The sequence below is a fragment of the Hydra vulgaris genome, chromosome 03 (genome assembly GCF_038396675.1).
Source record: "Hydra vulgaris chromosome 03, alternate assembly HydraT2T_AEP".
Classification (NCBI taxonomy): Eukaryota; Metazoa; Cnidaria; class Hydrozoa; order Anthoathecata; family Hydridae; genus Hydra; species Hydra vulgaris.
This window is the reverse complement of record NC_088922.1, coordinates 16630852-16644980: the sequence shown is the minus strand read 5'-3', so window position 1 is coordinate 16644980 and position 14129 is coordinate 16630852. Positions and strand designations below refer to the sequence as shown.

The 14129-nt window shown below is 24.9% G+C and overlaps 1 protein-coding gene across 1 annotated transcript in view; it reads right to left on the bottom strand.

Annotated features, from left to right (window-relative positions):
* The window catches only part of LOC100213565 (uncharacterized), a 63869-nt gene that overhangs the window by 32275 nt on the left and 17465 nt on the right, over positions 1-14129 (bottom strand). The window contains exons 2-3 of the mRNA XM_065792486.1: positions 13052-13264; positions 1925-1981 (exon numbers count right to left, since the gene is read on the bottom strand). Of these exons, the coding sequence (XP_065648558.1) occupies positions 1925-1981; positions 13052-13264 (270 nt within the window). The remainder of the gene's footprint in view (positions 1-1924; positions 1982-13051; positions 13265-14129) is intronic.

Below are 14129 nucleotides of genomic sequence, written 5' to 3'. Positions count from 1 at the left end.
AATAATTTTAAATTACTTTAATTAATTTGATTTTTAACGATTTTAAAGTGGCTTTTAAATTTAAGATAATTAAAGAAGAAATAATTATGGTAAACTTAATGATTAAAAATATATGTTATTTTTTTTATTGAAAAAAATTTATTTAAAAAAATAAGTTTTATTTATTAAATTATTAAATATAATTTAAAAAAAAGTTATGTTTAATAATTAAGTTACATTAAAGACATTGAAGTTTAAAAATAACTAGATTTTAATAAAATCTTTAATAAGTTATTGTAATTGTTATTTTTATTTTATTTTTAATTTAAGTCGAAAATAATATGGAAAAGGAACAAAACTTTCTGAATTTATGTTTTGTTTATGTTTTATTGTTTTGCTTTCCTAAAGTAATATAAAAGCCATCTTCCACAAAACAAATTATTTGCGCAAAGTGAATTTTTTCATCGATATCATGTTCAGATGCGAAAAAAAAGGTCATATTCATTTCAACTTTTTGTGAATTGTCATAAGCGAAAACCTGTTAAGTTTTAAATATTATATCACATGATGTCAACAGTAAAAAAGCAAAAGCAGGTTGTTTTTAAAATGGCAAAGAAACAAAATTCTCAACCTGGTGTTCTTATTGATTTTCTATGAACTCAATCAAGAATTTACAAAAGAATTTGTAAATTCTTGATTGAATTAAATCAAGAATTTACAAATGTAAATGTGCGCACTGTCAATTCCGAAAGTTACTCTTCACAAGGTTTATCTTTGAGTGGCTACACGAAGATAAACCTTTTTGTGAAAAACCCCACATGGAGTTAAACCTGCTGTTTGTTTTTGCAGTAACTATTTTTTAACAGAAACGTTTATGTGAGAGATAAGCATTATTTTGTTTATACTTTCTTATAAAAAACATCATATTAAATTATTATATTACAAAATGGTGTTCAATCTTACATACAAAGACAAAAATGTTAAAATTAATGCATGAAAAGAAATTTCCACATATTTCAAAGTAGAAAGTATGCAAAATAAGTAATAAATGAATTTAGTTAAACATACAACATAAACTTATTACTGCCATTTTTATTTTTGATAACGAAAAAAAAAACACAAAAGAAAATAAGTGGAAACTAAAAAAGCATTTTGTCATGGTAAAAAAATTTGCGCAAATATTTCGGCTTGTGGAAAATGGCCTTAAAATAGCAAGCTAAAAAGATCAAAAGTTCATTCAAAAATAAAATTTGCGCGATTGTTATTAAAATTATTATTAATATATTATCAAAAGTGAAAATTGAAATTTTTACTTTTGATAATATATTATCAAAAACAGTTAACTCTTACTTGCCTACAAACAAAAGTTAACTTTATTCTGAATGGTTATTTTAAAATCATTCTATTTTTTGAAAAAGAAAATTTTTCATAAATTTCATTGTTTTAAAATTTCGAACAAGTCTTTAAGATTAAGTTTCCTTATTTTTAAAACTAACATTTGTTTTTTTTAAAACTAAAGTTAAGTTAGTAACTGAAGGACAGTTATGTCACGTAATTAGATGAAAAAAGCAATTGGTTTTTAATTTATTTTATTGTCCTGAAGAAAAAATGAAGTAACTAAAATAAACAGAAAAATAGTTATTTACTACTGAATTTGAAACCAAAATTATTTTTTCTATTTTAAATAAAAAAAGAAAAATTAAAAAAATTAAATATCTTTTTAATATCTTTCTAGTGCAAATATGCAAAACAGAAAAACAAAAAAAAAGTATAACTTAACACTACAACTAGGTACTAAGTAGCAGTAACTAGGTACTAAGTAGCAGTAAGTAGGTACTAAATAATTTTTTTTTTGTCAATATTAAGTTTATCAGTAATAAAACATTTTCTAAAAAAAAACTTTTCCTGTCATAAAAAACATTAACAAAAATAAAAAACAACTTACCAAGCTAAAATTTTTTGTAAAAACCAGCACTATAGAGAGAATTCCAGGAACTAGCAACTAAAAATAATAACTTAAAAACTTAATAACATCAAAACATAAAAAAAAAAATATAAATTTATTAAAAATTATATATTGTTTATATAAAACAAATGTTAGCACAACACAAAAAAACAATGGGTAGGCAATGATAGACAATGACATAATCAAAACAGGTAATCATACCATCAATCATTGATAATAACTTAGACAACAATAACAAGATATTTAGAAATAATAATGAAGTCATTAACTAAAATAAGTAAGCTATTAGATTCAAGAAGAGAGATTAAGCGTTTGTTAATTAAAGACTCAAAACCCTTGTTTGTGATAGGAAGAAGACTAATGGGATAGCAGTTAGATGATTCAGAACGCTCTCTATAACTTTTGTAAATAGGGATAACAGATGCTGCTTTCAATGCTGGAAAACAAAATTCTGATAAGCACTTGTTAAATAGTTTTGAAAGTATAGATGATACCTCCAGAGAACGCATCTGCAAGACTATGACTTATGTTGTCTGGACCACAAGCTGTAGAAGATTCTAAGCAGGAAATCACTTTAGATACAGAAGCTGGAGTTAAACGAATGTCAAGCAATGGATTAACCTGTTTTTCAGCTATATCAGGTAGGGCGTAATTAGTGGAATCAAGAGATAAGATTAATGAATAGTTCTTAGTAATTAATTCAGCTTTAGGTGAGGTAACAAATTCTGAACCATGCAAGAGAGGCGGAATCACAGATTTGCTCTTATTATTGACACTGTTAAAGATTTTCTAGAAGTCTCTGGAGCCTAATTTTTAAGATAAAATACAAGATATTGTGACCTAAAAATAGCAGGTTTAGGGGTTAGGCAAAACCTTTTTACAATGGCTTCTGGTAATAGTAAACAGACGTCAGCAATAGATATAGAAGTAATGATTAGGATTGGAAAATGCAGCAGCACAATTAGAGGAAAGCCATGGAGAAGAGGGAGGATTGATTTGAAATCGCAGAGATTGAATAAAAGATTCCATATCAGCCTGAATCCAAAAAGTTATTATAAGAAGCACATTTATCTGCAGGAAGACAAAAGATTTCTACCCAAAGGCCATCACAAATAAAATCACGAAAAGAGTCCTAGTTAGCTTTAAGGTAGTTGTAAAAGGTGCAATAATAGGGAGATTCAGATGATGAAGAAGAATAGAGAGATCAAATCGTAATCAGAAGCACCTAGTTGTGTGCCTTAACACCTGCAGAGTCACTGACACTAGAACCAAGCTATTCAGTGTGATGAGAATTAAAGTTACTAATAACAACGATATTGGCTGAAATACAAAGAGAAAGGGCTTGGTCAATTTGATCAGAAGTAACATCAAAAAGAGTGCAGCCTTGAGAGAAGGAGAGCGATATGGAACAAAGAGAAAGGTGAGTGAAATGGTGCTACTCAAAAGCACATAAAAGAATAGACTGTGGATTCAAACTTATTTTCCCGATGAATGGGCGAATTCTTACAAATGTAAATGCCCAGACAAAGCATGTCAATATTGAAGTCTTTAAAAATTAAAGAATGATAAACATCAACACAAAGATCACAACTGAAACAAATGAACTCAAATTAGTCTCACAAAGAGCTAAAAGACTCAACAGAAAAAAAGTTACTTTGAAGGTCACAAATATTAGTGAATGATAGATTTAGAGAACTTGGTGATGGCAATGGTTTTTTGTGTTTTATCATTTTTGGTACTTTTGCCATTTTTAAATTTGTTAAAAAACTTGGCTCAAAGCACAAATAGTACTCAGTACACTATTAAACAGTCCAAACAATTGCCTCATTACTTTTAATAAACCCTATAAATAAATAATAAAGTTGTTATAAAAGGTTCCAAATGTGGCCTCGACAATGCTCACCAAAAGTACAAACAGAGACACCATCCATGCCTAACATGACATTGTTAGTGCTCAGATATTTTACAGCTGTTGATGGAATGAGCCCCTCTGAGAGCTACCACAGAGTTCAGGAAACCTGACTACCAGCTGACCTAAGAACCATAAAACTGTGTTTTAGACCTGTATTTAAATGTATTATAAATGCATCCATGCCAACCTAATAGATAAAGAAGGGGTGCAAAACTGGTCAACAGATAGAATCTGTTTGACTTTGCTTCTATAATTTTGCTATTAAGTATCAAATGCCAACAGTTAAACATGGTAGTGGCAATGTAATGGTTTGGAGACTTTCAGTAATAATTCTATTAGTCGACTACATCTCATCAAAAATGTAATGAATCAGAATGTATTTTAGAGGTAATCAAGTATGTTATATTACAGCATGGAAAAGACAAAATGCATAAATCAATTTTTTAATTTAGAAACTATTTATCAATTTGGAAAAAACTTGTGCTGGAATGGCCTTCACAAAGTCCAGATTTAAATCCAATTGAAAATATTTGGGAAAATCATGATTGACATTTAAAGGGCAAAAGACAAAAAGTGACAAAATTTGTTGTCAAAAGAATCATTTTTTATCATTTGTACTCTCAAAACTAACAAACTAACATTTATATTCATCGTAAAATATATACTTTTTAACAATACAATATCTTTTGATAATTTAAATAAATGTCTTGTATAGCATACAATCTTTAAAAGCAATTTCTCACTTTTTTACCATACACTTTATTTAGCGCATTTTTTAAACATTTTCAAAAATCTAAAAAGCTGTGGTTAAGTTGTCGCAAAAAAATAATAAATATGTGGTCCGGAATAAAGTGCAATTACACGCCTTTTCTGTCTATGACTGTATATATATATATGTGTGTGTGTGTGTGCGTGTGTGTGTGTGTGTGTGTGTGTGTGTGTGTGTGTGTGTGTGTGTGTGTGTGTGTGTGTGTGTGTATGTATACATATACATCAGGCTTGGCCGGGAAGCGGGAGCAAGTACTAACCACGGAAATAATATTTAGTTGCGAAAGACTGGCTAGGTTTTTTAGTCAATTTGTGAACATCTAAATTTATTAATGTCCATAAAACAAAATTTTTTTATTTTTCGAACATACGTGGAAACATACATAATCTTGAATGTTCTCAAAACATCTTGGTGCAGAAGAATAAAAAGCTACACTAACCCGCCAAATTTACAAACAAACTAATTCTATTGGTTCAAAAAATATGCTGACTAAGTGAAACAAAGTTCTAGAGTATTTTGTTGAAATGTTTTCAAAATTGTATTATTCAAGATTTGTTAGGTTTTGAGATTTCTTGCATAAATTGTTTTAAGTATATATTTTCAAACGAACTATTATTTTAATACTATGGCTGATTCTTGGAGCCGCATCTGCAAAGCTGTAAATCTTTTAAACTATTATCATTTGTTTATAAAAATAAATGTTTATAATATATATTTTTTAAATTGGCAAAATTTCGAAAATTTATGATAAATTATAGAAGTTATTAGTATATTCTTATTTTTTATTTAAAAGTTATATATTTTTATGTAAATGTATTTTTGTGTATCTGTTTTTATTCTAATGTAATTTTTTAAAGCAGTTTTTATGATTTATTTTGTAAACATAAAGATTTTCAAAAATAATTGCATTTTCAATGAAATAATTAATAATAATCCAAGTTGAAAAAACTAATTATGAAAAAAAAAATACAAGAAGTTATGTTTTTAAAATAAGTTTTGCATTGCGTAATTTATGGACGATCCCTAAACTAATGCCTGTTTAGCATTGATTGTTTTAATTACTTTTTTAAACAATTTCTTTTATTATTATGCTGACTTTGTGTTTGTTTTGCACGGACACCAAAAAAATAAAAAATAAACAAACCGACAAGAAAGCAAGTTAAACAAAATGTTGTAAAAAAAATTAACAATCATTAAATAAAAAAAGATTGTTAAGGTTATAGTTGCCATTCTTACAAACTCGTTATACTTAAAGTTACTTTTTTCTGTTTTAAATACGAATTAAAATCAAAAAGCCCACTCACTAAACATCATCGATATTGTGAAGCAGTTCCGCTTCTTCTTCATAAAGTTTTTTTAACCTTTTTAGTTGATTTAAATCTAGCTAATTTAATTTCTACAGTAACTCAATGATTTAATTTTTTCATTTGTTCATCTTACTAAGAAGAATTGTTTCAAGTATGTTAAACTTTTCAAACTACGCAAAGTATAAAATAGTTATTAAAAAAATTAACTTTTTTATTTATAAAATAATTTAGCTTAAATAAAACTAAAACTAGCATTAGTTTTATTAGAATCTTGTTGGACTTTTCGGGGCTGGGGGCTATAGCCCCCTCTTACCCCAACCCTCCCTAATTTAGCACTGGAAATAAGACACGAGTATATAAATACAAATTATATTATACTCTTTGATAAATAAAAAAACATTTGTTACTTTATTAAGCAATCGTAAAATGTTACTTTATATAAAAAATGTTGCTTAATTTTATAAAAAAATTATAAAAAAGTGATGTTTCAAAAATATTTGTTCAAAATGTAATTTATTTGGCTTTAAGTTTTTTCGTGTTAAAAGTTATTTTCTTTTTTTAGTTTTTTTTTTTTTTGTAATTGTCTCTCATTGATCCAATAATCTTTTTTGGGCTTTTTTTGTTTGTTTTTTGAAATGTTCTAAAAACGACTAAGATATACAAAGCTTTGGCGAGCGCCTAAAAAAGCGCTTGCCAAAAAAATAAGTGTTTTTCTTAAAATTGCAACAAATCTTTTTTGCTCATCAAGTGCTTTTATGAAAAATCTTCAAAATACTACTTCAAAATTATATGTACGAACTATTTTATTTAGAATTTAAATAAAACATCTGTTTTTCGATTTTTATTTTAATTATCTCATTTAAAATTTAATTAAATCTTTGCTTTAACTAAAAAAATTTTGTCAATTTTTTTTTAATTATTTTATCTTAGAATATAAATAAAACAATCATTTTGCCGGTTTTTATTTTAATTACTTTGTTTAGAATTTAATTAAAACATTTGTTTTTATGTTTTTAGTTTAATCTTTTTGTTTAATGTTTTATATAAAACGTTTTTAATTTTTTTACTTTTTTGCCTTTTTTTTTTTTATGTTTTTAGTTTAATCTTTTTGTTTAATGTTTTATATAAAACGTTTTTAATTTTTTTACTTTTTTGCCTTTTTTTTTTTTAATTATTTTATATAGAAAAACATTCTTTTTGCTGGGTTCTTTTTATTTATTTCATCTAGCATTTATTTAAAGTATTCTTTCTTCATTGTTATTTTTTTAACATAAATAGCAAAAAAAAAATCAATTTTTTAAATTGCACTCACATGTAAAAATTTCAAACGGAAAAGACTGATTTATACAACTCTTATAGGTGGGCTAAAGTTTTATCATATTTTGTGAACATAAAAAATAGAAAATTAAAAACAATTATAGAAAACATCTTTTTTATTAAAAAAAAAAATTGCTTGCATCAGCCAAAACTTTATGGACTACTAATAGGAAAAAAATTTTAGGTTAGAGAAACAATTGTTTTTTGAACCCGGAGTTCCTTAGGTATAATGGCGTCAAGGACTCCAGGACTCCAGGACTACAGGCTTAAAAACAATAAGTTTCAAGTCATTAAATCTCATGAACTTTTTTCTTATAGCAGATCATAAATCAACAATCATGATTAGAGCTTCTGGACACTACAGACTAAATTTTTTTTTTAAATTAAAAAAATAAAATTGAAAAATAAAAGCAGTATAAAACATTAAAAAACTAAAAAAATCAATTAACAAGTTGAATCAAAAACACAACTTTAATAGTCAATTAAATCTGTGTTTTTGTGGTAAAAAAAAAGTAATTAAAAGTGATGTAATTTGTTGTCAAAAGAATCATTTTTTAACTTGTGCACTCTTAAACCCAACAAATTATATATATATATATATATATATATATATATATATATATATATATATATATATATATATATATATATATATATATATATATATATATATATATATATATATATATATATATATACTATATATATATATATATATATATATATATATATATATATATATATATATATATATATATATATATATATATATATATATATACATATATATATATAGTATCTTTATTATAGTTAGCACGAAAGTTTTGTATTACAATAAAATAAAATGAAAATAAAATACACGTGGTTAATAATGACACATGCAGAAATTCATCTGGTTTTGTCATTAAGATTTTGCAAAAAATATGTTGTATATTAAAAACAGAAAAGTATACAAGTTAATGACAAACAAAATTTCAACAACATTTATATAATGGTATTTAAATATCTCACTTAAATTTTCACATTTATGCTGAATAATAAAGGAAATAAAATTTGAATATGAAGAAACTAGGTTTAACTTTAAAGTATTCAAGCATATGAACAACTTAAAAAAATATTTTTTTTAGTTTTCTTTAGAACAAATAATAGTTCCATTTCATGAATTTTGAAACTACGTAATTTTATGAAAAAGTTTCATAAAAAGAAATCCATGTTTTACAGAAGTTTGATTGAAAAACTAATTGTCTAATAAAACTTAAAGAGTATTTAAAAAATAAGTAAATAAAAATCAAGAAAGTAAGCTGGACCTAAGTTGGTTTGGTATTTGAACATAAAACAAAGAATAATAAAAACATTTACTTGATTTATATTTAAAATATTCATATTAAATAATAGAGACTTTGAGTTAAACAGCTTTTAAAAAATATAAGAGGTGCAATGTCTTTCTGATGATAACGAAACATCTTTAAATTAGTTTTTGGAGCACTTCTCTAAGTAACATTAGTGTAACTAATATGAAAGTGTATAAAGCAGTAATATAGATGAATTTTATTATGTTTTTCTATACTTTGTACAACTTTGTTGCATAGATATTAATAGATTTTATTCTATAATGATAGTTATAAAGCTTGTTGACATTACTCATTTTATCTGAATATTATCAATATAAGTCAGAGGCAAATTAAAGATAGATGGAGGAAAGTCCATTAAGTTTTTTTCAATATTGAATTAAAGTTTATATGATTTAAACTAGTCAGAGATTTTGTTAGATGGGTGCTCATATCATAAAAAAAAATTGTAACTGTTATTCAAGGAATTTCATTATTTGAAGTCTGAAAGAAAAAGTTTAAAAAGTGAGCTCTCCAAATGACTAAAATGAGACTAAAAAAAAGGACAAAAAATTTAAAACAAATTTAATCAAACAAAAAATAAATTAGTAAAAGTTTTAATAAACTTATTTATTATATTAAATTTCATAAAATTTCAATATTTTTTAAAAAGTCATAAATACGACTACATAAAGTTTTTGTGAAGTTTTTGTTTTTAGAAAAGTAAAGATTTTTTTTAGAGGATCTTCCTTTTTAAAAAGCAAAAATGACTGATTTAAAAAAAAGGAAGCAAGAGTTATAATTTAAAAAAAAATTATTTGATTACGTTTTTAATATGTCAAATATAGTATATGCTAAACTTTGGTAAAACTCCATATTTAGTTTTATAAAGTATCATTAAAAATTATCTAAAGTGGGTTTAATTAAAAGTTGATTTAAGAAAAATTGAGCATCAGCACATTTTTAGACACATTGCTTTAGATTGTAAAAGTGTTATAAAATATAGTTTGTAAAAAAAAGTAATTATAATCAGAGATGTAGTCAACACCAAAGACCAATACCAAGACTTTTGATGTCAAGACCTATATCAAGACCAAGACATCAAAAATTCAACCCAAGACCAAGATCAAGACTATGAAACTATTGACAAGAACAAGATCAAGACTTACATTCTTAAGAGTCTAATGCAATAATGTTCACACATGTATGTATACTTTTAGGCCTTTGGTTGATGTATTTTTTTAACGTTTATACACATTACTCTATTATAAAACATAAAAACACATATATAATATAATAGTAGTGCACTATATAATAGTAGTACAATGTTGCAGTCTACAAAAGATATCTTTAATAATAACCGAAAACTGACTTGTATTGTTAGAAATAAAATATACCAAAAAAACATTGTCTATATACATGTGTAAACATTATTGTCTAATACAATAATGTTCACACATATATGTATATTTTTAGGCCTTAAGTTGATGTATTTTTTTACCGTTTAGACACATTACTCTATTATAAAACATAAAAACACATATATAACATAATAGTAGTACACTGTATAATAGTAGTGCAATGATGCAGTCTACAAAAGTTATCTTTAATAATAACCTGAAACTGACTTGTATTGTTAGAAATAAAATATACCAAAAAAAAGGGCACAAGGTGAGTGGGGTTGTAAAACTCCCATTTAATTAATATAATATATATATATATATATATATATATATATATATATATATATATATATATATATATATATATATATATATATATATATATATATATATATATATATATATATGTATGTATATATATATATATGCACATATATATTAACATATATATATATATATATATATATATATATATATATATATATATATATATATATATATATATATATATATATATATATATATATATATATATATATATATATATATATATATATATATATATATAGTGCTTCCAGAAAGTATTAGTGCACTCATATTTTTTTTACCTAAGGGAACTTCAAATGAGTGTAATTCGAAAGCAATAAAAGGCTGATTGATTATTTTTTTTTAACTTATTCATAAAATAAAGCAGAAATACTAATTGTCAAATATATAAAGGATATTTCTTTATTATTATCTTGAACTTAATTAGAATACAACAAGAGTGATAAAAACAATATTAAAAAAGTGTGCAAAAGTATTAGCGCACTTACAGTTTTTCAAAGATGGTAAGAAAGTTTAATATTTTATGTGACCACCTTTGTTTTTAAGGCATGCTAAGACTCTGCGCGGCATAGAATCTATAAGTTTTCTGATTAATTCTTGTGGCAGGGTATTCCACAACTCTTGCATCTGCGTTTTGAACTGCACCAAGTTAGTGGGCTTGCTTTTTTGTAATTTGCAGTCCATCCAACTCCAAAGATTCTCAATAGGATTTAAATCAGGTGAGCGAGCGGGCCAAGGCATTAGATTAAACCTTTTTTTTTTCCATGTATTGCTTTATTGAGCGTGCTGTGTGGCAAGGAGCGTTATCTTGTTGAAATTGCCAGGTGGAGTTTGCCTTGAAAACGTCCATTTACGGCTTTAAATAACCTTCTAATATCTCTCTATATCAATGTATATTAAGGCGATCAGTGTAAAGATGCGCCAGTTCATTGCTAGATCCAGCAATGCAGCCCCAAATGCTAATTGAACCACCTCCTCTTTGAACTCTTGACATAAAAAAACGAAGATTATATTTTTCGTTTTGTATCTCCTCACGACAACCCTTTTCTTGCGATTAATAAGTTCAAATTTTGACTTGTCCGAGAAAATTACCTTTCTCCATTGCTCTACAGTCCATGCAGCTCTCTCTTTGCACCATTTTCTTTGCTTGTGACGGTCTTTGATACTTAATAGTGGCTTCTTTGTTGCAAGGTATGATTTGAGAAGTTTTTTCTTCAAAAGCTTGCTAATTGTTGATCGGCTTACTTGATGTGCACCCAACGCTGTATTCAGGTCTGAGGCAATTTCGGCTATGCTTATATTTGGGTTTCGTCTAGCAAGCATAAATGCTTTATTTTCGTCCCTCTCTGACATTTTTTTGGGACGACCAGAGCGACTTTTGTCTTTGACTGTTCCAAACTCATTATAGTTTTTGAGCATTGTTCTAATGCTGCATTCACTGATTTCAAGTTGATGTCCGATTTCTTGATTGCTTAGACCACTTTTGTTCAAGCCAACAACTTGCCACATTGTTTCAATTGTTATGCTCCTTAAACCCATATTTTTGTTGTTGCAATTTTGAAGTATTAACTAACTGTATTTCAAATGATATTTCCGCCACTTCAATTTATTGTTCTTACATTTTTTATTGACTATTATTAATCAGCAGAGAGTTTTTAACAAAAATTAACCAAAAAAGTTTTTCTCAAATGAATTAAACGAGTGTGCTAATACATTTTAAATGAGTGCGCTAATACTTTTGCACACTTTATTTCAGACATTTTTCCGAGTAATCATTAAACTTCTAATTAACTCATAAAAAAAACAAGCAGGTTGACAATATTTGACATTATAATTAAATTTAGCTGGTTTTACCTTTCATTTAAAAAAAAAACTAGTTCAAAATTAAAATTACTTTACAATTTATACTGATTTGAAGTTGTCTATAATAAAAAAAATTACGAGTGCGCTAATACTTTCTGGAAGCACTGTATATATATATATATATATATATATATATATATATATATATATATATATATATATATATATATATATATATATATATATATATATATATATATATATATATATATATGTATATTCTTTCTTCTTTGTTCTTCTTTGGAAAACAAAACAATGCTAAATAATCCATTAATGAATGTATTTTAATTGATTGAGAATGACAGTTTTTCATTACCATTGCAACAAATTCTCTATTACTGATAATTTAGTTGTTTCAAATGGAATAAAATATGCACAAGTTCGCCCAACTAGGAGGGCTTTACCTTTATTTGAAATCAGCAAGGAAATACACACAAAATATAAATTCTTTGATTAAGCACGAACTTTTAATTTTTTTTTCTATTAAAAAATTTAAAAAAACTAATGATCTATCTAAAAGGTAGCTATTTTAACCAATCTGGAATAATAAACAGGACCTATTTCAAGGTGTGTTTAATTTTCATATAACACTTCATTTCATATTCGTGTTACAATGAGGTCATTTTTTTGTCTTTGTTAACCAAATATGAAAATTTTTTAAAACTTAACACAAAGAGTTTATCAAAAACATTACAAAAACAAAGTTTTTTTTTGTTATAAATTTTCCCCTATAATTAATTGTATCATTTCATTTTAAAAAAATGCAAAACCACACAGCATGATTTAATTTTTTCAACGTTTATCTGCAGATTTACAATCTCCATAAAATTAAATAAATTATAGAAACAAGTATTACTAAAGTTAACTACAAATGACTTACAAAACATCCAAAAACCATAAACACTCCAAAAGTATATAATGTGCGTTGTTCTGAAGAAACTTTTAACAAGTATAAAATTTGAGATTTCTCTGCATATCTTAAATACATTAGTACATCCAATATAATTGATGTCAAGCCACACAAAATTAAAAAGATTCCAATAAAAGCTGTTGCTACAACAAAAGCTTTTTTAATTTGACCCATAATGGAAGCCTAAAGTAAACACACATATATATTAATATGTATAAATACATATAAATACATATATATACATAAATATATATATATATATATATATATATATATATATATATATATATATATATATATATATATATATATATATATATATATATATATATATATGTATATATATATATAAATATATATAAAAATTTATATATATATACACACATATATATACATACATATGTATATATATATACACATATATATATACATATATATATATATATATATGTATATATATATACATATATATACATATGTATATAAAAATATATATATATACATACATATCATTGTATCAAATAATTTTTGCCGACCTGATGCCAATCTCTAAAAGATTAAGGTCGGCAAATTATTGCAGAACTCATTTTTCTTAATTCCGAGAGTTGTGTATATATATACACAAGTGGTGTAACTCATATTTTATAATTTTGTGAGTTAGGCATGCTACTGTGAAGGGGAAAATGTGTTCTGATAAATAAACTAATAGTGTAACTACTAGGTCCTGTAGCAACCACATAGATAGCAGCACTTACTACTAATACTAAAATAATTTTTCCTTCCATACTCCCAAATGCAACAATCTATTTAACTATATATATATATATATATATATATATATATATATATATATATATATATATATATATATATATATATATATATATATATATATATATATATATATATATATATATATATATATATGTATATATATATATATATATATATATATATATATATATATATATATGTATATATATATATATATATATATATATATATATATATATATATATATATATATATATATATATATATATATATA